The following is a 26,067-nucleotide window of genomic DNA, read 5'->3' as shown; positions in this document are numbered from 1 at the left end:
TATTTTTCTGAATTAACGAGATTACATTTTTATTTAAAAAAAATCTGCTCTGTTTTTCTGAATTAACGAGATAATGTCCAGCAGATCAGAATGGGCTTTCCGTCTAAACAACCGCAAAGTCCTGAGGTGCCTGAGGCGCAAAGTCGACAAACTAATAACAATACCATCTATAAAACTTAAAGACAAGAGTATCTCTCAATGTTTCAAACCAAAAGCAAAATAAAACTGGATTAAACTGGACAGGAACATGTTTGCTTCCATGAAATCCAGCTCTCAAGTGAATGACAGCTTCTTGCAAGTCGTTAATTCAGAAAAACAGAGCAGATTTTTTTTTTTCATTAAAACTTTTCTCGGAATTCTGAGATAATGATGTTGTTAATTTAGAAAAACAGAGAAGATTTCTTTTTTATTAAAAATTTATGTCGTTAATTCAGAAAAACAGCAGATTTTTTTTCTCAAGTGAATGCAATACGTTTCCGTAATACACTTCTATAATACGCTTCCGTAGATGTGTGTCTTAATTATTCAATCAAAAAAAAGATTGCTTTAAAAAGAAAAAAATATTTTCAATGAAAAAAAATCACTTCAATAAAAAAAACTTTTTCAATCAAAGAAAAAAAGTGTTTGAATGCAAAAAAATATTTGAGACCCAAAAAATTGCATTTGAACACTTTTTTTTTTATTTAAAATATTTTTTTCGATTTGAAGTGATTTTTTTTTTGATTGAAGTGAAAAAAGTTTTGAAGTCTTTTTTTTTTTGATTGAATAATTAAGACCCAAATCTACCTCCATAGTGAACTAGGCTGGATTATCCATATACTGAACCGGGCGAGCGCCCAGGGGCACCAGCCAATGAGGGGGCACCGAATCAAATGACTAACTGGACCATATATGTCACATTTTGTTATTGTCTCTATATATTTGCTGGAAGAGGAGCAATTCAATTCAACTCAATTTTATTTATATAGCATCTATTACGACAGAAGTTGTCCCTATGCGTTTTCCAGAGACCCAGAACATGACCCCGACCAATTATTACATAAACATAACATAAACAGTGGCAAGGAAAAACTCCCCTTTAATAGGGAAGAAACCTTGAGCAGGACCTGGATAATAAGGGGGGACCCTCTGGGCAGAGCAGGAAAAGAGAAAACAGACAGAGAGAATGAATAACAGAGAAAGGAGAGACACAGACACAATGGCTAACTGGTGCACTACAGGGATGACTATATAAGCAGATGTAGACGGCAGACACTGGTGGTCAGGGGGGGTGGTGGTGGCTACACATTGCTATTTTATCTATGTGCTGTTCCCTACCTTCACATTTGATTGTTTAGTCATATGCTGTAACAGTTTTGCATGTAGTCCTCAGACAGGCCATATATGATGGAAATGATGATAGTTAACATGTGGTGTTACATTGGCATGTGAGTTTCATTCTGATTGGAGCATCAGTGTAGTTTGGCGTTTGTAGACTCATGTCTAACTGTGGTGTTACTCTTAGTTGGTTGGTTGTCTTACATTTATTTGTAGTATGAGTGTTGAATGTAATTTATAACCATGGTAAATTTCCTTTTTTTACCGTAAAATGTGGGAGGATGGGGGCACTTCAAGTGTGGTTACCCTTGGGAACCACACTGAGTTAATCCGGGTCTGGGATGGTTGATTTTATTTGTTATTTTTTTATTTGTAATTTACTGTTTAATTGTGTCTTGCCGCTTTTAATGTTGATGTAAAACACTTTGAATTACCTTGTGTTGAATTGTGCTATACTAATAAACTTGCCTTGCCTTTCCTTATTCTGGGACTGCACATATTGTCATGTATTTTGGGTTGACCTCAATCATTTTATTTGTACCAACATTGAACCATCTCTCAAACGTACTTTTCAACAAGTTTTATTTGGGTCGTCCAACAGGTATTTAAGCCTAGACAAAGTATTTATCATAATCTTATTACTAATTATAGCCAAATACTACATTTACTGCTCCAAATTTGCAAAGAATTGACCAAATATTATTGTTTTCAAAGCTTTTCTGATATCTTATGTAGAGACTTTAAGCAATTGCACAAATCCCAAAGCTGTCAAAACCAGAGAAATCTGTATAAAGTATATAACATTGTCTAGTGAAGTACCCTCAATATACCCTTAAGGCTTTTATTTATTTATTTTTATACTTTTTTATTTCCATGTTTCTATTATTGTAGCTACTTCTGTCCTGTTGTTTGTAACTATATTGTTTACATATTTAATTTTAATAATTATTTAATAATTGTAACTTTAATTAAAGTTTGTGGCTCACAGGATCGTCGGACGTCGGTAGGAATGAAATGTTATTGAAGGAGCCCTTATTCTAGGTAACGTGTTGCATTTCCAGTTAATGACCATCTGCTAACCATGAGGTCATGATGTTCATTATGTGATTGTGAACTGATAAGAAAATTAAGAGTACTTTACACTATGACATAACACATCACTCACACTAAAACGAAAGAGGGCTACAGTGGCTTGTCCAAGCATTTCACTATCTCCAGAGCAGCTTTGTTGTAAACCCAGATATGGTTGAAAGTACATGATTTGCAGAATTATCGAGATAAAAAGAGTGTAAAACATCTAGAAAACCCCCTGGATGTCTGCAGATGTTATTGTTGCTTGACTGGGTTCTTAGAAACATTGACTAAGTAGTTCATAGTTGGCAAGTGTGATAGAGGTACTTAAGATAACACAAGGATACGTGTATATCTTTCTGCAGTCTGAACTGCAGTTTACCTATGTACTCCACATCACAGCTGAGGTAGCAGGTAAAAATAGTGTTCTGAAAATCTAGTTAAATTTGGTATAAAATTAACACTGAACATTAATTTAACTGAGAATGAACCATGGACTGCTCTCGTTGAAGTGTTTATAACTTATTTAATTGGATGGATTTTAGGCTTTTTAAAAAAAACAACGATAACATTTCAACTACAGGGGAAGCTGCATGCTGGGACTTTCCACCCAGCACGCCACATCTTTATTTTTTCAATGCACACAGACACACAAACTTAAAATTAGATATATTTAACTGAGATGGGGGAGGGCTGGCTTATTGATCGGGGATGTTTGGCCCCTCTTTTGTCAGGTGTGTGTCTGATGTCAGGCAAATCTCAAGTGAATGCATCCTTGATGAAATAGGCAGAATTATGATAAATAATGTACAGAAATCTGCTACGACAAAACTTTTTGAAGGACACCAAAGTCAAAGTCTTGGAGTGGCCCTCTAGATCTTGAGAATTTGTGGAGGGAGGCCAGGGATGCCCTGGAAAAATATATCAAAGAAAAATGGGATAACATCCTTTAAGAGTCGTGTGCCCACTTAGTGAGGAGTTACCCTGAGATATTGTCAGTTGTAAGCAAAGGCTACTCTATTGATCACCTTTGTTATTTTGGAGCTAACGGACTAGCTAAGAGATAAACACCCTTTCCATGGAAAGGTTAACAGTTTGCTCATAAACGGGCCAATAATATTGACTTTTGTCGCTCCCAAACCTTTGATACTAAAAAAGCAAAACGTATTGATCTCGTAAAGGGAAACTAATGAAATTTGCCAATAGGTTATTGTTTATCAAAGGGGCTTTATAGTGCACATTCAAAAACACATTCCTTTAGAGGACTTGGAAGGATTGACCAATTATCCAGCGGAAGCAATCAGATGACAATGATTCAATTTTTCTTAGTCCCAAGTTTGACTTTCAAACTTAAAACCACTTTCTTACCCGCATTTTATGTGGAAAATGCATTTTTTCTCGACCAATAAAAGGTCTTCCAATGAAAGCTTTATTTTACTTTTGTCACATAGAATCTTTATGGTGAAAAAAAAACTCTTTTTGATCTTTACAAGTGAAATAAGTGACATCTCCCTTACCCTAAAGCATTCAAGCAAACTCACTGTTATATAATCCTGTGATTTCAGTTATTAAGTAACAATCATGTGGTGGAAGATTATTTGAGTTTCTGATTTACTCCTGTCGTATTTACCTTAACTGTAATGTCAGTCCTGAACACCTTCCGAACTCCCTTTCCAGCCAACTTGCAGGTGAATAAAATATCTCCTCCAGGCTAAAATCGCCCTGCATCTTCCATGTTTACCGCAGCACAGAGAGCACTGACGCACGGGCCAAGACAAACAAAGTCCTCGTCCCCACTGCTGCTTCAGATGTGCTAATCCAGGCTCTCCTCCTCTTTTGCAAACAGAATTCCATGTCTTTGTGAGTGACATGCAGTTTGTTTTCTTCTGGCCCAATCTCAGGAGGGACATAGATGAGGCCCAGAGATCGAGCACTGCTGGATCAGCATTTATCATTGGAATCAGGCTAAATCTAAAACAGCAAGTAGTGTTTTGGTTTGTGGATGCAGATTTAAAAAAAAGAAATGAAAACAAGAAACATATTTTAAAAAGGTACAATTGAATTTAAACTTAAGTCACTATTATAATAATTAATCTAGTAGTCTTGAATTATAGCTGGCACAAAACTGAATTAAATCATTCAGATATTGGCAGAACAATTACTTAAGATTAGATCAGATGACATTCAATAATATATAAATTGTTTCCCAGCTGACCTACTGGTTCATGTTTACAGGCAGAACAAGGTGTTAAATTACATTAATATCTACTGCTGATATCAGCAATTGCTTTGTTACATCTTATTAGTCGTTTCCCAGTCATTTTTCTCAGACCGATATGTCACTTAAGGAAATGTAACAGGGAGGAGTTCAGTGCGGTTCATAACTTTTCTTTCACTGTGTATTGTTTAGTTATCAGGTTCGAGGAAGTCCCTTCAGTTAAAAATGCCTTGTTGTGTTGTTCCACCATCGTCTTGCGGCCTCAGTGCCAGCGATGGACAGAGGTCTGCTGTATGATGGAGAGGATGGGCAAGCCCCTAGCAATCTTATCTTCTCCACCGTCACTTTTCCCAGTCCAGCCCTGATAACCCAGGATGACAAATAAAATACAGGATATGGTCCAGTAATCTTAAATGGCAGCAGGGAGATTAATACCGCTTTATTAGTGGAAGCCTTTTCTGTAAACTTTTGTAACAAATCAAACTTCTCAGAAAGCTTGATGTCAAAAAAAGTGTGTTTGAGAGCACAAGTCGAGGCAGATCCAAAATAAAGTCCACCAGCATAATTTTACCAACTTTTATCAGGAAACATTGCATAATGTTTCACTTTAAAATAAAAAGACAGATTAGAGTATGATATTTGCACTTGTTCTTTTTTTATTGATTCACCAATTAATACACTGCATATGTGTGAAGGATAGTTCAGCTTACAGCAGGGACACCCTCCTCTGCAGCATGCAGTGTTTTCTGTGAGGGTTCAGTTGTGGAGCATGTGCAGATGTTGAAGGGTTTGGGGTTTGTTGGCCAGTCTTGAAGTGGAAACTCATCCTTCTCCTGTGGTTTTGCTCCTGGTTTACTCCACTGTGAAATCGCTGCTCCAAAATCCCACTGGAAAAACGAACAATATGGAGGGTTATAGAAGGCAGGATTTTTCTCAGTTTAAACAGTCCTGGACAAAAGTGCATGCAGCCCTAAACACGAAGAACAGATTTTAGAATACCACAGGCAGTGCATTTAAATGATTGTAATTTCAGCTTTGTATAGACACATTTTCTAATATTTGGCTGTGCACAATTTGTCAACAAAACAACGGCTAAACATTTTCATGGGTCACCCAGAACTGTCTGCTAGTAGTTTCTATCACATCTGTGTTAAAGGCGTTTTTTGCAGGTGTCCTTATTTGCAACAACAGATGACAGACTTAAACATTTTCAGCAGAATTTAGGCCAACTTTCATTGTTGGCAGTTAAAATTATTATTATTGTTATTATGTTCTTAAAGTCCTTTTTTATTCCCCACCACAGTACCATGATTCATCATCCTATTCATTTAAAACCAATTTTATTTGACCAATTATACACTATTTATTTTCCATTTCATACTGTAAATATTCAAGTTTAGTTTGTCATTTTAAATTGTGGACTGTTTATTTTTATGCTTCTATTTTATTGCCTGTGTTTTGGGCCGTGGGTCAGAGATGACTGCAATTTCATTTGTGCTGTATGTCGAACATATAGCATATCTGACAATAAAGCTTGACTTGACTTAACTTATACTAAGTTAACACAAAATTCAATTAATTTCAAAAGTATTAATCCCCTGAGGGAAAACTAACTCATATTTTACTTAGTTCTTCTTGTAAATTTCATTTAATTCCTTATCAATAAAAAGATGCACTTCCTTCACACACACTCTTTGCAGCCATCACTAAAACATTATCCCATACAGGATGTGGCTCCTCCATGAAGGATTTAGCAAAAGTGACTCTTATCTTTTTGTCTTTCAAGAGTTCATTGAATTATATCATCATGCCACTTAACACTGTTAAGAGCCCCCTTGTTGGTAGCTCCATGTTTTGTTCTGTATATCAGTAGTAGAGGGCAAGTACCAACCATCCATCTTCCAGATTGAGGCTCTTGCGGAGCTAAGATTCCCAAGTTAAAAAACTCAAAACAAAACACAAACCGTCAACTCCTCATAAATGGTGATCAGTTATTTACTGAATGTGTTCTGGATTTGAAATCACATGAAGTCTCTTACATTACCTTTAAAATACCTACAAGAAAATTGTTCCAATGATTATTTCATAGAGACAACAAAAGGATCCCTGTTGAGTAAAATGATTTGAAACATGCATGATTTAGATTCACATCTACCTTTCTAACTTAATTTTCTGCTGCAATTTACAGTGCAGTACAAACTGAAATGTACAGAAACAGAATGAAATCTGCCCCATACTGTATATCCTTGTTCAGGCAAAAAAAAACAAAAAAAAAACATATGGCTTTGTTTGTATGTAAATTGAAATATATAGTAGAGGAGGCTGCAGTTTACTCAACCACTTAGAGAAATTTACTCCAAATACCACTTCTCCATGAGAGCACATCAGTGTGCGTTATTACCTTTCTGAGGCTTTATTACACTTGACATTTACTGTAAGAAAATGGTATTTTTAATGTTACTGAGCAAAAATGCTCTCTTGTTTTTTTCCTTTTTAAGGGTCACAAGAGCATTCTCTGATCACACATACACAACACAAGAGGTTTAGCATTGTTCACACACACAGTTAAAATTCCTAGGCAGCAAGCAGCACACAAGAGACCATAAACATCTCCCAAAATAGCAGGGGGTAACACGGGCCCCCTATAGACAAGCCTGTTTGCTCTACTTCCTAAGCAGACAGACCCAGCCCAGTTCTGGTCTTTAATCAAAGATTCTTTACAGCAGAACAATTGGGCCACAAGGCAAATCTCAAACAATTCCACCCATCACTGTAACTTCTCAGCTTCACTTCAGCCAAGACCCAACACTCAGCAGAAATGTATTAAAAAAAAAACAACAAAAAACAATTGATATTTCAAACTGCTGCCTGCAGCGCCTGCTCAGTTTAGAGGGCACACACCTAAATACTGGACGGATAAAAATGCTGTGACCTCTTTTCTCTCTCTAGTCGCAGCTTTCCTACAAAACTGTTTATCAGTGAAGTAAACTCTGGATTTAATGTTACAAAAGCCCTACAACTAAATCAGTCCAAGTCTCACATCACTCGGTCAGGGCTTACATATTAGACCAAGAGCTGACTCACAAGGACACCAACTTTCCATTATATCACCATTATATCACCACCATTATACCATTATATCAACAGATGCAGTAAACTGCATCTGTTAATTTTCACTTGCAAGTGATTATAAAAAATATATATATATATATATATAAAAAAAAAAAAAAAATGGAGCTTTGGTCTTAGAATTTAACTCTCCCATCTCTTGTTTAAAAAACAAACAAATAAACAAAAAAAAATGAAAAAGAGAGGTCTGATTGGTAGTGTTCATCAACTTGCATTACTTTAGGGATTCTGACTGAATTGTCTTTATAAGACTGACTACTTACAAACCACTATTGTTTTTACTTTAAAAACACTCTGGTCTCCATCAACTAATGAGAGGTCCAGAATAAGTTTATAGATAAAAATATAGATGTGTGCTTTACCAGTATAGTACATTTTAAGCACCCTTATAAATCCCTATTACTTCTCTAAAGCAATTAATAAGCTACGGGCATTAAGGTCATTTGGCTTTTCCTGTTTGGTAGGTAGTATCTGCCAGCAATTGTTTGTGCGTGCACCATTTGCCTTTGGTCCTGATTAAATGACATCCTCCACAGACTGACTTTCACCAGCGGCGCAGTGAGGGAGTTTCTCTTGTGCTCGGGTGTCAAGGCCTGAAAGGGAAATAAGCTTGTAATTTCACTTGCCTTGTGATCTCCAACCAGGCATTCCAAGAGGGGAAAATTACACAAATGTGAGCTGCCTAAAACGGGACTGGTGTAGCCGTGTTGCCAATATTCGATTCTTGGAACAACTGTAGGCTGCAGAGGAAAGTTAAAGTACAAACTTCTACCCACAAGCACATGTCTCTGAATAGAGTCCAGCTCGCCATTCAAACGCAAACCTGCTGACTGCTGACTAGTGTCCTCAGAATTACTTCCCTAAGAGTCACATGTAACGAAGCATGAAGCGTGAGATGTGGCCAGTTCTTTTTTTTCGCATTAAGCTTCATTTTAAATCATGCATACAAGGGAAACACGACACACTAAATCTGTCAAGCAGGGCAAACATTAATCAGGTAACATTACTTTAAACTTATGATTTCAAGTAATAAAGCTCACAAATGGACCACATTTAAGTCATAAATGTAATAAAAGGCGACATGACACAAAATGCATCACAATATCACACTAGCAACGTGATGCCACCGCCTAGTGGATCTTTGGGGGAACTACATGCTGTGGAATTATTAATGTACAATGAACAGAAAACCTATCAGAAAGGGGCTGCTCAAGTGTCGGCCTGTTTCAGTTGAAATACCAGTAGTACATTTCTTCATATCACATTAACATTTTATCACAAAGCTTTTTTTAAATTTCAACTGTAGTTAAACATTTTTCTATTTTGATTTGGATGGTGTTCTGCCTGGAAGATTTCTACTGGTAATTCTTATCATTAGGCTGGTTTACTCAAGCTCATGATCGATACTGCAATGATTTTTTATTTATTTTTATACACACCCCAACAAAGTCCAACCCACCTCCAGGTCCGAGCTGACTGGTGAAGAGTCGTAAGACGTGTCTGACGAGCAGAGACTGTCCACTCTGATCACTCGCATCTTCTTGCAGAGAAGCCCTTCCGCCAGACCTTCCTTAGACAATGTAACTTCTTTAAGTGCCTTATGCTAAGGAAAAAAGAAAAAAAAGAGGGAAGATATAATCTTAAACACATGCTACAGTTGTTAAAAGTCTGCATTGCAACAGATTCTTTACTTACTTTTCTTGACGGATGAACACTGACATCCATGTAATGGCCCATCTCAGCCGTCTTCTGGACATTTTTTGTCTTTGACGTAAAGGTTGAATACTGAAATACAAAATCCACTTTTTTTTTTAAATGTATAGGCAAAGATATTATGCCAGGTATATAAAGTTAATCTCAAAATTATTCCTACCATGCCAAATTTATTTTTGCATCAGATTAAAAGTTTGTCTAAAACACAAGAAGAATTGAAATACCAATCATCAATTGTAAAGTAAAGTTATATCAGGAGACAAAAGAACGTTAAGATTCTGCAGGAAAACGGCAGGTAGTCTGAGGTAAAACCTTTACTTTCAGTGGAGCCTTTCAACAAGATAATCCAAAATAAGCAGTTGAAAATTATCAGCAAAAAAAAGAAATAAAAATAAGGGTAAGAAGAGACAAACATTTTTGGTGATAAATTGCAATAGACAGGAATTGTTTTGGATTTAACTATGCAGAATAAACAAAACAGTCAATAGGGGATGTCTCCATATCAAAAACTCAAGAAATGCTAGCTGCAGTGATAAAATGAATTTACTTTTGTTTGTGCTGATGAAGGTTTCTGCAGTTTCTTTTGTTGCTTCATCACAGTAGTATCGTCTTTGTGGGCGCCAGAGCCCCCCAAAAGGCTCTCGGTGTCTGGAGAAAATAACTTCAACTGCTGTCTGGCTCTTCTTTTCCACAAGTGGATGACTAATATCTGACAGTGTTGGGTTAAAGAGTCAACAGACTCTCAGTAATGTTCTCTTATGTTCATGCAAGATATATACATGTGCACTGGTCCTGTGACCCTGATATTCCTTTCTGCACTGAGTTTCCTAGATAAAAAAAACAACAGCTTTCTAGACTTTTTTTTCCAACTAATTTGGTTTTTCACTGCCCTCCAGCCTGCTATGTAAACACACACAACAGTTATCACAGTCAAAAAAGGAACAGAGAAAGCACGGTCCTATCCAAGGATACAAGCAGGTCCAGGGTGGCGCAGCCTGCTGACGATAGAAGCCATGGCATGACTTTCAAAAGAAACCAAAACTCAGTGTCGGAGAGGAGGATGGCTGCAGTGTAGAGGCCACCGGACAGCGAGCACAGCAGTCGGGAGAAAAAGTGGACCTGAACCAACTTCTGTCCTCTCCTCTAAATACAAGAGAAACTGAATTTGAAGCAATGTAACACTGGAAGCATAACTCCAAGTGGTTTTTGACAACCGTCTGTCGTCACTTACCGCTCTGCAGAGAGCAGGAAACCTGGAAGTACAGGAAATGACAAACGACAGCAGTCCCAGTGCATAACCCAGGATGTCACCGTTGTCCTTTGGAAAGACAGGGTTAGGTTTTATATCATGCCAATAGTCTGAATCAGACCAAAGTGACTATGATCAATAATATCAGAACCTTTCCACAAGTACTGGAGATTGTGACCTCAGTTTATATAGTGTGTACACAAAAAAAAAACAATATACAATAACAACATAATTCACTAAATCATCGTATCAGACCCAATCAGTCAAATTTAGACATTTGTCTGAGCACCCACACCATTACAGGACTCCAAACGGAGCTTTGCAGAGGGACACGCAGCAGTTTCCTGCCCTTGATGGGCCTGAATGCTGCAGGATCATCAACTCTGGACTTCAGAAAACCACCTGCAACCACCATCAACACACCCACAGCCAGGAGATGCTGTCTCCTGCGCCTCTTCGCCATCCTCAACCTCCTTTCTGAGGGAGAACACATTAAAACACAGTTAAAGCTGGAGTCTAAACACATGCTCTCATCATTTGTGTAGTTATCTGCACAAGCTCCCTGATAAGGTTCTGTTTTGCTTAAAAGGTGTGACCTGTTGGATTCCTTACACATCTTTGCTACAACATTGCACTTTTGTTTGTGCACTGGATAATTGTAAAACTGACAGAGAGAAGATACAGTACAATGTTTACTTACGTGCTTTGGAGTTCCAGCACAGGAGCACTGGGAAGCAGCACAAAATGCAATTCAGAGAATCAGTGGCAACAGTGAAAGCACTCATGAAAACCTTCAGGAGACAGAAATAAACAGCATCAAATTCCTGCATGCAACAGATGAAGACTAAATGTGTCAGTTAAAAGGAAGTTACCTGTATATGGGGCTGTCTGGACATGATGGCCCCCACTGTGCTGCAAAGGCTGCCCAGGACGCAGTACAAGACCATCAACGACCATCCCGAAGACTCTCCTCGAAATGTGCACCTCTGATACACGACCCTTAACACAGTTACCTCACATTTAACGCAAAAAAACCCTTCTTTGAAGTTCTGGGGTCAATTCTGAAGCAAACTTTACTTACAGAAGACACGACAGCAGCATGAGCAGCGCAGAAAGGATCGTGATCCCAACGGGGACGCAAAGTGTGTCTGCGCCATGAGAGAAACAGGTGGTGACTGAATCCACCCAAAAAACCAGCAGGCTGCTCAGGAAATAGTCTGCGTCGTTGGCGAAGGTTGTATTTCCCTTCATTGTTTTTAATTTATTGCAAATGTCTTAATATTCCGGGAATTTTAAGAGAATGTAACTTCTGCTCGGCTTCGCACCAGTGCACGGGAAGGACGCGCAACGAGGAGGTGGAGCTGAACTACCTGCAGACACACCTGCTGCACTGCAAAAACTCACAATCTTAACAAGAATATTTGTCTTATTTCTAGTTAAAATGTCTCATTTTCAGTCAAAAAAATCTCATTACACTTAAACAAGACTCATCACTGGAAAAAACAACAATTTTCTCCTGTTTCAAGTAGATTTTCATTTAAAATATGTCGAAAAATCTGCCAATGAGAAGATAAATCTTGTCCCACTGGCAGATTTTTCTACTTATTTCAAGTGAAAATTTACTTGAAACAGGTGAAAATTGTCAAATAAAAAGTTATTTTTCTGTTAATGACTCTTGTTTTAAGTGTGATATTTTTTGACTAAAAATGAGACATTTTAACTAGAAATAAGACAAATATTCCTGGTAAGATTTTGAGTTTTTGCAGTGTGTCTTTATGCAGACATGGACATGTAAAGGGCCCCAAAGCCACTGAGGACCCTCCAAGCCAAAACATCACCCTCAAAATACCACATTTGAAGAAAAAAAGAAAAGAAATCAAATTAATTTAGTCCATATATATGAATTTGTAGCTGCTCAAATAAAAAACAAAGGCAAAAGGTCTCCATCTGCAATGCGATGGAAACAGTTTCCTTGTTATTTTTTCCTTTTTCTTTTTAAAGTAAAATTCTGAGACTTCATATATGCATGCTAATATCAGTTTCTCAGTTTTTTTTTCTTCCATGTTTGTGAGTTATCAGTCAGAAATTTGGAGTTTCTTCTCACAAAATTGCAAGTTTAGAGACTGAATTTCTGAGGGTTTTTTCCCCCCATGCATCAGCTTTATTGGCCATATTCACCTGCACAAACAAGGAATCTGGGGTTATTTATCTTGCCGTGTGCAGGGGCCAACTTCAGAATTGAAATAAAAACAATACGTACACACATCTCAATTTAGAAAGATTACAAACTATTGTGAGCAAGAGCAGTGTAAAATCTTAAAATACAAACTGCTAATGCGTTCATGCAGAATTGCATGATGCAAGTCATTTAGGTTGGATCTCCCTGCCGCTGTTGGTGTCTTAGTTCAGCAAAGCAACAACCTCATGAAAGAACCTGTTCTCAGAAGGTGTCAGAAAAGTCTTATGTTTAGAGTTTTATCTCACCAAACTGCAAATTTAAAGACTTTAGATGCATGTTTTTGGACTGTCAGGATGCAAAATTCCCATTTTCAAATTCAAGTTTGTGCACAAATAATTACTAAAAAACTGGGAATATTTACAAAAATATTTTGCTTCTCCACAGTGCAGCACTAATAAAAAAGGAATAATACAGCAATGCGCACACACACAAGGAAAATACTTATTTTATTCTGCAGCCCAGTTTGATGATGGAAATCATTACAGCATGTGAAAAAGGCAGTATTACACATACAACTGTGATGTGCATTAACTGTTTAATGAATAGTGTGTGACATTTCTTTTGTCCCTAAACAGTTTTTTTATTGTGTTATTTTGTCATACCGTCTGGATGCAGAGCCTGTGAACTGCTGTAAAACTGCTGATCCAGCTGATGGAATGCTTTGTATGGATATCACCCTCATTCCATAGCCGTACGATATCTAATGAAACTCAAGAAGATCAAGTCCTATCCATATCCACTGGATTTAAGGGGCTTTCATCCACCTACCATTCACTGTCGATTCCAATCAGAATCACAAATGAACTGCCCTTAAAATATTTTCCACTCCATTTGAAATAACCAGATAAAAAAAAACAAGATTTCACAACATCATCAGGCATCCAGATGCTTGGTAATACGTCGTAATTTCTCCTTCTTGTTCTTGTTGCCATGTTTTTTCCAGGGTTTGTCCACCATCCTCTCCCTCTGCGATTCGGTGCTGCCTTGGGTCACGGGTCCACTGCCTGGTTTGTAGCCCATGATGGTTTGAACTCCTTTGGTGAGAGCCTGCACGTTCTCCTGCAAAGAAAAGACCACCGACAACAAAACGTTTTAATTCAGCTATAATCAGTCATTTTATAGGATCTGCAGGTGTTTTTTTTTTTTTTTTTACCTGATGAAAGAAGTTTTTGTCCACAACATTTTCAATTCTCTTGATTTTCTTTGGTCTTTTTGCCACCGCGGAGAGGTCGCAGGTGTCCGAGTCGCTACTCAGGAACTTGCTGTGCTGCGGCTGAAAGTCCTCAGCGTTTATATGTGGGGGAGGATGGCAGAACAGAAGCTTGCCCTGTGAGGAGTAAACATTGTTCGGAGAAGTAGGTTAGAAAAAGGTTGTATAAATGTTATGGTCCCTGAGGGGAAATCCTTTTTGGGAACAAAAATTATATACACAAAAACAGAAACAACAACAACGGGAGGAGACGTTCAGCCAAACAAGGGTTTGTGATTACACACTGCTTCATGTTGGCGTTCTGCAGGTTAATGGAGAATGCAGCACACACTTCACATCCTGAGTCACGTTCTTGGTAAGAGATGACTGTGTTCCAAAAAGTGGGGACATTAAAAGTCTGCAGTTATGTTAGCTTGAACAACGTTGTGATCTTTATGCCATACACTTTCATCCCTTTAAAACACCAAGGTTTGCAGCAGTTCACAACAAAATAAATAAATGCTTCTTTTCTTACACTGTCTGATGACTGCCTTGCTTTTTATGGCTTTTATATCAGATTCGTGGTCAAACACTAGTCAAAGACTTTCTGGGACATGTTAGTGGTAAGATTTCATCATAGGACAAAGCTGTCTGCAGCCCTGTAGAGAAGGCTAAATAAATAAATACATTTTTTTATTAGAATCACTGTTTCATAAGATAACTTTATTATATGATCAGAATCATTTCCTACCAAGAACATTTTGCAACACGATGACAACTAATCACTCAAAAACAAATCTCATTTTAGTAGGCAGTTAAAGGGTTGATAAAGGTAAATTGAAACTTATGTTTCACAGAGAGAGATGTCCCTTCAGATGTGTGTTTTATTGCTGTTTGCACATCCAGGATAATCATCAGTAGAATGACACAAACCCATTTAGGTTGATAGAAAACCAGACGTGCTGCCGCATTCTGGACCATTTGTAAAGGTGTTGCAACATGAGCTGTGATTAAACATGTTATAGACAGCCAATAGGTCTGGTAATATTAGGACTGAGGATTGACGTGTGGCTTCAGCTGCTCTGAAGGACTCCGTCACAGACAGCAGTCGCTTCAGTGGAGTGAGCACTTTTAAAGCCAGACTAGCTCGTTCAAGGGTCTAGGAGGTTGTTCAGAGACAACAACTCTGAGACCTGTTTGTAAACCACTCTCTCAATGACTGTACATGGGAAATGAACTAGTGAGACCTGGTGGTAGCTCTCAACCTGAGCAGCACTGAAAGAGGAGGGTTTTTATTTTAATAATAAATTCACCAGTGCCTGTTTAAAGGCAGAGGGAATTGTCCCCGAGCCCAAGGAAGCATCTATCACGTGTGATAACCCACCAATGGACAGGAGGCATCCTAACCAGATACCTGAGCTATCTCTTGTGGCTCTTCTCAATGTGAGGAGCAGCAGCTCTACTCTGAGCCCTTCCAGGATGACTGAGTTTCTCACCATAAGACCCGACCTTAACCCTGCAAGGAAACCAATTCCAGCTACTTGTATCCGTGATCTTATTCTTTCTGCCACTTTCTGCCTCGTGACCATCGGTGAGGGTAGGAAGGTGGATCGACTGGGAAATTGAAAGCTCCCATCCCACAGCTAAATTAATGACCCACAGGGGGATGAACATGTATTAATAAAGTGCTGTGATTTGTGTATCCAGTAAGTTATTCATAAACTTGGATTAAGCCTAACCAAAGCCTAACACTGCGTCTCACTAGTGAAAACGACTGATGTATCTTGTTCAACAAAACCAAAAACAAGCAACAAACCACTGCAGTGAAACTTACACTGACGTAATCCTTCAGGATGTATCGAGCTGATCTGGATTGGTCGGGCTGCCCGTGTGACGTCATAAAACCTCTCATGTCTAAACAGAGGAAAAGACAAGAACGGTCAACTGTGCAATTCCTCCTTGTAATGTATTCACAAACACAAAAAACAGTTAAGGTGATGGATTACACTTCTTATTTTCAACCAAATGTATATGCTCACAAGTGACATTTTTGTTGTAATATTAATTAAAAGATCATAAACATAGTAATTTAGTAGCCTCACATCCATATGCCATCAGCAGCTCTTCAGAGGTGGGGAGTCTGTCAGGGTCTTCATCTTCTCGAGGTCTAATGATGTTGACGCCATATGTGCCTTCAAACACGTGCCGCGGGATCGTCTGGCATACGTGACAAATCTGTTAAGGACATATGCACTGCTGACAACGGCTGATCCTTAGGTTTTACCATTCAAATGTGATCATCTTGAAATAATATCAGTATTAAGACTTTAAATCAAGAGCTGAAAATCAGGGAAATTATATTATCAGTCTTTCTTTAAGAAAGAAAACGCCAATAAAAAATTGACTTGTGTGTTATGTAAAGGATATAAAGGAAACTGCAGGCACATGATCTCTCAGCTGGTCGATGGGCAGAATCCCGGAGCAGATCATCTCAGCTTTGGTGGAGACAAAGGAGGGCATGACAAGACCTGGGCAGTCACACAGACACATGCCCGGCTCCACATAGAGAGTCTAGGACACACAACAGAAAAGGTTTTATTACACAAAAAAAATAAAATGTAAAAAAACCTGATGCCATCTTTAAGCTGAATTCATTCAACCAGTAAAGCTGTACCTGAAAATGCTTAGTGTGTCCAGGAGTGGCTGAAACAGACACCTTCTTGTTCCTTAGAATGGTGTTGATGGTGGAGCTCTTTCCTACGTTGGGATAACCGACCTGTTGATGGCAAATGGGATGGAAATGTAAATCTGTTTTAGTAGCCCACTTCTGAGCACAATGATGAACTTGTGCGGTTATTGCGCTTATTCTTTATACAAATGAACAAATCAGTCCTAGAACGTAAAGAGTGACTTGATGAATTAGCGTTTTTTTCCTACCAGTCCTACTGTCAGTTCTCCTTCTTTACACCTGGGCCCTTTGTGTACAGCCTTAAACACGTCCAGCAGCTCATCCTTGTGCAGCAGTCGGCTGGAGTTGTGGAATGATTTGTTTGATGAGCCAACCGTCTCTCCGTCTTCTTCCTCCTCAGCTTCTGAGCAGGTGTGCCATTCCTCCTCATCCACAGTTACATATTCCTGCTGCTCGTCCTCCGAACTGCTTTCTTCCTCTTCCCTCGCCTCTACATACTCTTCATCAGCTTCTTTGTGGCTTGATTCTTCATTACATGGTGATCCTTCTCCTTCTGGGTCACTCTCCACATTCTCCGGCTCTTCCATCTCCTCACCCTGTGAAAAAAGAGGTTTTATTGTATGTATATAACATGCATATTTCAAAAGTAAGTCTGATCACAATGCCCTGCCATTGAAGAATAAATCTGAGTCAACAGTCACCTGAATTCAAACAAATGCAAACAAAAACAATATAATCTGAAATTGAGAGTATACAGCTCATCAACCTCCAGCTGCTCACCTTTTCTTCTGCATCCAACCTGTTGCTCTCAGCCAGGGCAGACCAGAAAACCGCCCTCAGCCCCTCTTTCTCAAAGTACTTGGCCCAGATTCGCCTCTGCTCCCTAGTCAGCAAGTCTGCCTTGTTCACCAGAATCATGTTCACCTTATTCTGTGAAATCTCTTTCACGTACGCCTCCTGGAGACACACAACATTAGATAACTTTTACATAAAATAAATCCACAGTTCACCTTGAAAAAGCATTTCAGACACATATTTACTTAAGAGTACTGGGATGTGAATAAAAAAAATTCTTTTTATATGAGATTACTTTAACCATTCATTTTCTCACACTTTTCCATTATATCGGATTCTTTTCTGCAACTGAATAAAATGGACTTACCAGGTCTACACATCTGAAGAGTAAAGGATTTCTGCCATCAACAATCTGAACGACCACATCACTAAAGAAAAATATAGATCAGCTTTTTTATCTAATAAAGAGAACATATTCTTCATTAAAGACAGATTTGAACTGAAGGAATACTATTTATTTACCTCCTTTCGATCACTCTCCACAACTGTCTCCAGAATTCAAGGTTCCTCTCAAATGGGGTGAGAATTAACTTCTGCTCCTCTTCCAGCCTTTAGAAAATACAGTGGCAGTTAGATGACTAATATAAATATATCACAAGCCATAAATTGGAACTTTTACTGAAAATTCACTTGTAGATAAAAATGTTTCAGTTTGTTAACTTTAAAATCATGTGTGCTTTTTAGTTGCTAATCTGAATTAGAGTGAATATTACATACTCTGCAAGTACTCTTCTCCACTGCAAGAAGCTGTCTTTCTCCGCCTGCTGAAGTTCATCTGTACTTGTGCTTTCATCCCAGTGGGGGCTTGAAACACACAAACAAAAACAACCCTTTTATGTCCAACATGTGCTTCAATGTTGTAAACTGAGCTTGATCTTTTCCACTTACCGCCGAGGTATTCTGAGGAAATGCTTATTTTCTTCATGGAGTTCCTTTAACTTGGTTTTCTCCTCGGTTGTTAATAAACCTGCTCTGGAATCAGCGGGAACAAACTTGATGTTGAGTTTCTCTATGAGAAAAAAAAAGACAAAAAAAATGGTCTGATGAATATCACATAAGTAGTTTAAGGTCTTGTGCATCCCAGATTAATAAATAAAAAAAGCTTAAATAATATTTCAAGTTTAATTTTACAATAAAAAAATAAGCACTGAGTATGAAAGGTACATAAGGTCATTCACACTGTGACAGAATATGTACTGGTGTGGATTACAGTTTAGCATTCTTTGTTAGTGAGAAATGTCCACAATGTCTGATCACGATTTAGGTGTGTTGTTTTTTTAATACCTGCAACAAACTCTGTTCCTGCCAGTTCAGCAGTAGCCAAGAAGTCATCCATAGAGTTTTGTTCTGTCACCGATTGCAGGTTCAGCCGTCCCCAGTCGTAGCCGTCGTTCAGTTCACTAGTGTGGCGCTGGAGATTAAAGACAAGCGAGGATTACACCAATAATTGATGACAGATTACCTATGACTGCAATGGGGAAAAATCAAAAAAACCTATCGGCAAAACGACACTCTTCTCAACTAGATTATCATCCTCATGATTCCTGTGAAATTCACCCAGGAGCATCAGTAATGCTCAGCACCTCACCAAAAAAGTCTGGAAATGTATAGAAAACATGACCACTGGATTCAAACCACACTTATAACAAATGACCAGATACTTGCCAGTTCAGAAGTGGTCATTATAATATAAATACATTTGTTATGATAAATATATGTTATGATATAACAAGTACTCGAGTTGTAAAAAAAAAATCAGGGGGGATGGTGGATTTTATCATATGGGGACAGATAATTTGTGCTGAATACAAATAATATAATATATTACAAATAATTGCACTGACCAAAACACCTGCAGAAATACTGCAGGAATGACATAGCAGCAGTTAAATTCAGCCTTCTGTAAGCTTTAAATATTCATTGGGCTTATATCAAAACACAACAATAAAAAACAGTTTTCTGAACTTATCAATATGCCTCTGTCCTTCACAGGATAAGTAAAATGGATCACTGCAAAAACTCAGAATCTTAACAAGAATATTTGTCTTATTTCTAGTTAAAATGTCTCATTTTAGTAAAAAAAAATCTCATTACACTTAAAACAAGACTCATCACTGGAAAAAACAACAATTTTCACCTGTTTTAAGTAGATTTTCACTTGAAATAAGTAGAAAAATCAACCAGTGGAACAAGATATTTTTTGCTTTTAATGAGAAGATAAATCCTGTCCCACTGGCAGATTTTCTACTTATTTCAAGTGAAAATTTACTTGAAACAGGTGAAAATTGTCCAATAAATTATTTTTCTGGTGTTATTTTTCTGGTGATGACTCTAAATGTTGAAATAGCAGTAAAACCACATTCATTGATGAAATGACATAAGGGATAGAAAGGGGGGATGATTTGGACCGTTTTTTATTTCAGGGGGGATGCCATCCCCCCTCATCCCCCCTCAACTCTAGTACTGGATATAGCCACAGTTATCATAACAACTAACCAGCTACTTGCCAGTTCAGAAGTGGTCATTATAACAAAGATAAATAAATTTGTTATGATAAATATATGTTATAATAACCACACTTATCATAAAGATTAACCAGTTGCTTTCCAGTTCAGACGTGGTCATTATAACATAGATAAATAAATACATAGCACAAGTAACTTTCTTGTGGTTTATTTAAACTAACTGTGGTTTTGCCATACCCATGAGTCGCTCCTCTTATTGCCTCGGCTTGACTGCAGTCTCTCTTTTATCAGAGATCGGCCCAGTCCTGCTCCTCCTCCGACGACCTTCTTCTTCCCCATTACAACTTCCGAAGTTGTCACGCGACAAAACTCAATGTAAATAAAGAAATATGAAGCGCATAAAAACTAAAGTATCGCTGTCACTAACGACTGCTACCCATGTGCAAGTAGGTTGTTGTCGAAAGAAGCGGAAGTGGAACAAACCATTTAACTTATGCATCCGGGCATCTACATCAGGGCTGTGTCATGAATTAATAGAATCATGATATACTTATATAATGAAAGACTAGTGTTGAATTTCAATATGAATGAGTATTTCTGTTTTTATCGTTCATTTTTAACTAATTTAACTAAGTCAGCGGTACTTTGCCAACGTGGTACATTCCAGTTAACGGTCCAGCTATTAAATGTGCCCGGAGGAAACTCGGACAGTCTCAATTTATTTTTCTAAAAGACAATTTTTTATATTCGTGTAAACAATTTTAATGTCTAATCAACAATAATTACCTATGACCCTCACAACAAAAGTTTACAATATTTTGCGTTAAGTGTGTTGCTGCCTCTCTAAAGATGAATCTCCTACCTCGAGCGTACACTAATTAAAACACTTCAAACGAGAACCGGCAGATGGCAGCATGAACCCAGAGCAGTGGATAAAACTAAACCCAAACTCACCGGTGGCTGATCAGATTCAGATTCAGATTCAGATTCAGACTCAGATTCAGACTCAGATTCAGACTCAGATTCAGACTCAGATTCAGATTCAGATTAAGGTTCAGAAGACTTTATTGATCCCTTTTGGAGGTTCCCTCGGGGAAATTGACATCTCCATCTCACTCACACAGCACTGTCATATACAAATCAAACACCTCCAAAACCAAACACCCATATAAAGATAAAAAGATAAAAAAATAAAATAAATAAAATTATAAAAATAAAAAAGTGCAGTGCCATAAATAGAATTCTATTGATAGAAAAGAAATAAGTGTTGTAATATTGCACAGTTATTGCACTGTCCTGGTTATTGCACAGTCAATGATCAGTTGTAGTGGCAACCCCAGTTCCACCTAAATCAAAAGAAATACATTAAAAAAGAATGAATAATTTCTATCCATCTGGTGAATTTTTAAGACTAAGATTTGGATTTGAAAGCAACATGTGTGTTTTCTGTAAAGATAACAATGAAACAACAGAGCACATCTTTATAACATGCTCTAAAACCCAACTATTCTGGAAATTATTTACAGACTGATGAAAAGATAAAACCCACCAATGCCAGACTTACTACAACAGTATTACTTATGGTGTGATACAAAAAGACAAACGACTGGATTTAACGATAAATGTTTTACTAATCCTAGCCAAATTCTTTATTCACTCAACCAAATATCTAAAAAATCCATCTATCTTCACATATTTCACCTCTATATTAAGTCCCTAAAATGTATTAAATCGAAACATGCCAAAGACCTCTACTCAATATTCAAAAATGGTTTGACTAACATAGTGTAACAGTTGTTTAATCGTGACTGATTTGATGTATCTTTACTTATTTATTCATGTATTTTGACCCTGTTATATTTGATATGTTTGATTTGTTTTGTTTTCTGCTCACATTAATTCTGTTCATTCACGAATCTTATCCATGAAACATGTCTGCTCTTTTTGAATTTGTGGCAGATAATATTTGACTGAATTGTTTGTAAATGCATTTCTTTAAAAAAAAAAAAAAAAAAAGTTTTAGTGGCAACAGAAAGGCCCACTTCTGTAAAAACTAGCCTGTGTATTTATAACCCTCGTCATGGCTACATTTATTTCATTTATTTGTTTTTGTATTTCTAAGACTGTTTATTTGGTTGTTTTCATTCATTTCATTCCCATACCTACTTCTGATTCTATTTAAATCTTTATGAAATACCTCACAAGGAAAATTTGCCTTTTAAGAAATAAAAATGGTGTGTTTATTCAGACATTTGCCGTCACTTAAAATACACCAACCTGAATAAGAGGAAGGCAATTTAGTTTAGTTTATTTGCACATAAAAATATACAACCGTTTTAAAAGTACAGACGAACAGTATGTAGAAAAAAAAGGAAATAAAAAAAAGAAATACAATATAACAGAAAATGTGCGGGAGGAACCAAAAAAAACCCATAAGGGCTTGTCTAGTGGTCCTCCTATAGTGAAACAAACAATATCTACAGAAATATGTAAAACATAGGACAACTAAGGAAAAAAAAACAAAAACAGGAATCTAATGAGGATGTGCAGAGAAGTACTGGAAATGAATGGTTAAGCTTTGATAACTTGGGCTAGCAAAAATATTGTGATTTGTTTTTTGAAATTATTTGTACTCGAGCATTCTCTAACATGGTGTGGTAAGGTGTTCCAATAAAGAGGACCTCTGAACCTAACTGAAAATTGGAAAAAGGTAGACCTGAAAGGGTGGGATGGAGATTGTTTGCAGACCTAGTATTGAAGTGATGAATTTGGGAATTGAGTTGAAATAAAGAATGAAAACAGGTTGCAAGTACAGGACTGTCTCAGAAAATTAGAATATTGTGATAAAGTCCTTTCATTTTCTGTAATACAATTAAAAAAAACAAAAATGTCATACGTTCTGGATTCATTACAAATCAACTGAAATATTGCAAGCCTTTTATAATCTTAATATTGCTGATTATGGCTTACAGTTTAAGATTAAGATTCCCAGAATATTTCTTTTTTTTTTTCAATATCTTTTTATTTCACAATAATTTTCACAATTCACATTTTCACATGCATGATTTCTATTATACCCACATTCCTACCCTCCCCATAATTACCCTAGGAAAAAAAAAAAAAAAAACATACATTAAGGGAGAACAAAATTAAATAAATATTAAAAAAAATTAAATAAAAAAAAATATAATGGCAGCAACAGCGATATCAAACTATATATATACCGTATACCCATATATACATACAAACATACATACATATAAGGCACAAGTTCGAAAATAAAGATACTCATTGGTCCCCTTTGGAAAAATTATCCAGTTTTGAGAATAATGGGAACCAAAATTCTTGAAAAATATGAGCACGGTTGTATTTTTCTAAAGTTAATTTTTCAGAATATTTCTCATTTTTTGAGATAGGATATTTGAGTTTTCTTAAGCTGTAAACCATAATCAGCAATATTAAAATAATAAAAGGCTTGCAATATTTCAGTTGATTTGTAATTAATCCAGAATGTATGACATTTTTGCATTACAGAAAATAAAGGACTTTATCACAATATTCTAATTTTCTGAGACAGTCCTGTAGTTTATACAGATCTGAATGATCAGTGGGACCAGTTGGTTCCGTCCTTCCCCCTACTGTGAGAATGAAATGGTTTATCCCGCCAGATAAAAAGTGAAGCTCTCTCCATCAGCTTACATTTGACTCCGCACTGGGATGTAAATGACACAACTGGCCCTAGACGATGGACAGCAGCACTTTAGAAGAAGCACAGACGAAGTACGTTGACTTTTGCGTCCATGTCTCATAGAGCGGCTCACAAACCTGCAAGAGCAGCAAACCTCTCTAGCACTTGGAAGTAGTAATAAAAAAGTTTTTTTTTATTCCTTTCTCTCCCAGTGTTTCCATTGAGTGCAAAACAGCCATACAATGCTGCCTTGGAAGAAGAACAAGTTCGAGCTGATCGAGGAAGACAAGCAGTCCAGTAAGCAGAAGGGCTATGCGGTGAGCCTCAACTACTCCGCGCTCGCGTCCTTCGCCAAATCCTGCCCGGAGAGCGCGCTCAGCAGGGTGGGCAGCATGTTCAAGTCCAAGAGGAAAAAGGTGAAGATCACCGGGGACGACCCCACCTACACGGTGCTGTACCTGGGCAACGCCACCACCATCCAGTCCAAGGGGGACGGCTGCACGGACGTGGCGGTGAGCAAGATCTGGGGCAAGAGCGACATGGGCAGGAACGGCACCAAGATGCGCCTGACGGTGAGCGCGCAGGGCATCCGCATGGTGCACCTGGACGACCGCGCCAGGAGACCCGGACACCTGTACCTGCTCCACCGGGTCACCTACTGCGTGGCGGACCCGAGACTACCCAAGATATTCGCGTGGATTTACCGGCACGAGATGAAGCACAAGGCGGTGATGCTGCGCTGCCACGCCGTGCTGGTGTCGCGGCCGGAGAAGGCGCAGGCCATGGCGCTGCTGCTGTACCAGACCTCCGCCGCGGCCCTGCAGGAGTTCCGGAGGCTCAAGCGCCGGGACGACGCCCGGCACCAGCAGCAGCAGCTGGTGGGCGAGCAGACCATCCCGCTGGTGCCGCTCAGGAAGCTGCTGCTGAACGGACAGTGTTACTACAAGCCCCCGGTGGAGCGCAGTCGCAGCGCGCCCAAGCTGGGCTCCATCACGGAGGACGCGCTGGGCGAGCAGGAGGAGGAGAGAGCCATGCACTTTGAATGCGAGGACGTCCTGGACACGGAGACGGAGAGGGACGTGAAGCAGGAGTTGAGTCAGATTATTAATGACCTGGGAGAGATGAGTATAGGGAACGACGTGCAGACTTTGAAAGCTGACCTGAGAGTCACCAGACTGCTGTCCGGGGAGAGCACCGGGAGCGAGTCCTCCATAGAAGGAAACCAGGACACTCCTGCGCTCAGTGAAGCCTGAATTAGGGTTTAGCTGGGGTTTTTTTTATGTTTTGTTTTGCTCCAGCCACAGCGTCTCCACGAGAAACACACTGCAAAAACTCAAAATCTTAACAGGAATATTTGTCTTATTTCTAGTTAAAATGTCTCATTTTTAGTCAAAAAAATCTCATTACACTTAAAACAAGAGTCATTACCAGAAAAATAACAATTTTCACTTGTTTCAAGTAAATTTTCACTTGAAATAAGTAAAAATCTGCCAGTGGGACAAGATTTATCTTCTCATTACAAGCAAAAAAAATCTTGTTCCACTGGCAGATTTTTCTACTTATTTTAAGTGAAAATCTACTTGAAACAGGCGCAAATTGTTGTTTTTTCCTTTCACGAGTCTTGTTTTAAGTGTAATGAGATTTTTTTGAACTAAAAAGGAGACATTTTAACTAGAAATAAGACAAATATTCTTTTTTTTTTTTAATTTTTTTTATTAACATTTCTTCATTACAACATGTTTGTGCATCAAGTAATACAAATTTGTGCAAAAAATACCTGCTCTATAATTTAAGAAAAAGCAAAAACCAAAGAAAACAAATATAAATCAACAAAACAGGAAATAAATAAACAAATAAAAAATTGCATGTATGAGAACACATGCCAAGACAAATATTCTTGTTAAGATTTTGAGTTTTTGCAGTGTTTGCCAACCGTGTTGGAACTGTGTTTTATCTGTGCCTCTATCACTAAATGAGAGAATCCAGAAAAATATGATAATAAACTGAAGTCCTGGGACAGCTCCACATAATTAGGCTACTGAATGACATTTTAAGGAGAGTGGAAATACTTGCATGTTTGAAAGGTGACCAAATGAATCAACAAAATCCCAGTGCACCCCAGGACACACGGCAGTAATTCCATCTCCTTTATTTAAGAGGATTTTATGTAGCATCAAGCTTGTTTACCTAACTTTTTTTCTCTCTCTCTCTCTCACTTGAAATGGCATTTTCTTCTGGTTGAGAC

The 26,067-nt window shown here is 38.0% G+C and overlaps 3 protein-coding genes across 3 annotated transcripts; 1 reads left to right on the top strand and 2 right to left on the bottom strand.

The window, feature by feature from the left end:
• Positions 1-5,276: 5,276 nt before the first annotated feature.
• On the bottom strand, positions 5,277-11,949 carry tmem44 (transmembrane protein 44). The gene is made up of 10 exons (XM_061737165.1): positions 11,779-11,949; positions 11,570-11,696; positions 11,398-11,488; positions 10,993-11,174; positions 10,680-10,766; positions 10,421-10,591; positions 9,996-10,157; positions 9,431-9,520; positions 9,195-9,338; positions 5,277-5,493 (listed from the first exon to the last, which is right to left on the bottom strand). The coding sequence occupies exons 1-10, from the start codon at positions 11,946-11,948 to the stop codon at positions 5,308-5,310; spliced, it is 1,410 nt and encodes a 469-aa protein (XP_061593149.1). The 5' UTR covers position 11,949; the 3' UTR covers positions 5,277-5,307.
• Positions 11,950-13,384: 1,435 nt separating this feature from the next.
• On the bottom strand, positions 13,385-20,601 carry lsg1 (large 60S subunit nuclear export GTPase 1). The gene is made up of 14 exons (XM_061737164.1): positions 20,372-20,601; positions 18,954-19,080; positions 18,558-18,678; positions 18,387-18,473; positions 18,132-18,218; positions 17,977-18,037; positions 17,595-17,771; positions 17,063-17,410; positions 16,800-16,901; positions 16,553-16,696; positions 16,228-16,351; positions 15,960-16,039; positions 14,090-14,263; positions 13,385-13,995 (listed from the first exon to the last, which is right to left on the bottom strand). Exons 1-14 carry the CDS (start codon positions 20,471-20,473, stop codon positions 13,810-13,812), a joined length of 1,920 nt encoding a protein of 639 aa, XP_061593148.1. The 5' UTR covers positions 20,474-20,601; the 3' UTR covers positions 13,385-13,809.
• A 3,242-nt stretch (positions 20,602-23,843) lies between these two features.
• On the top strand, positions 23,844-25,259 carry fam43a (family with sequence similarity 43 member A). The gene is made up of 2 exons (XM_061737163.1): positions 23,844-23,914; positions 24,035-25,259. The coding sequence occupies exon 2, from the start codon at positions 24,065-24,067 to the stop codon at positions 25,073-25,075; it is 1,011 nt and encodes a 336-aa protein (XP_061593147.1). The 5' UTR covers positions 23,844-23,914; positions 24,035-24,064; the 3' UTR covers positions 25,076-25,259.
• The last annotated feature ends 808 nt before the right edge of the window (positions 25,260-26,067 follow it).

Source organism: Cololabis saira, chromosome 13 (assembly GCF_033807715.1).
Source record: "Cololabis saira isolate AMF1-May2022 chromosome 13, fColSai1.1, whole genome shotgun sequence".
In the NCBI taxonomy this organism is placed as follows: domain Eukaryota; kingdom Metazoa; phylum Chordata; class Actinopteri; order Beloniformes; family Belonidae; genus Cololabis; species Cololabis saira.
The sequence above is the reverse complement of the archived record's forward strand: the minus strand, read 5'-3'. Positions and strand labels throughout refer to the sequence as shown.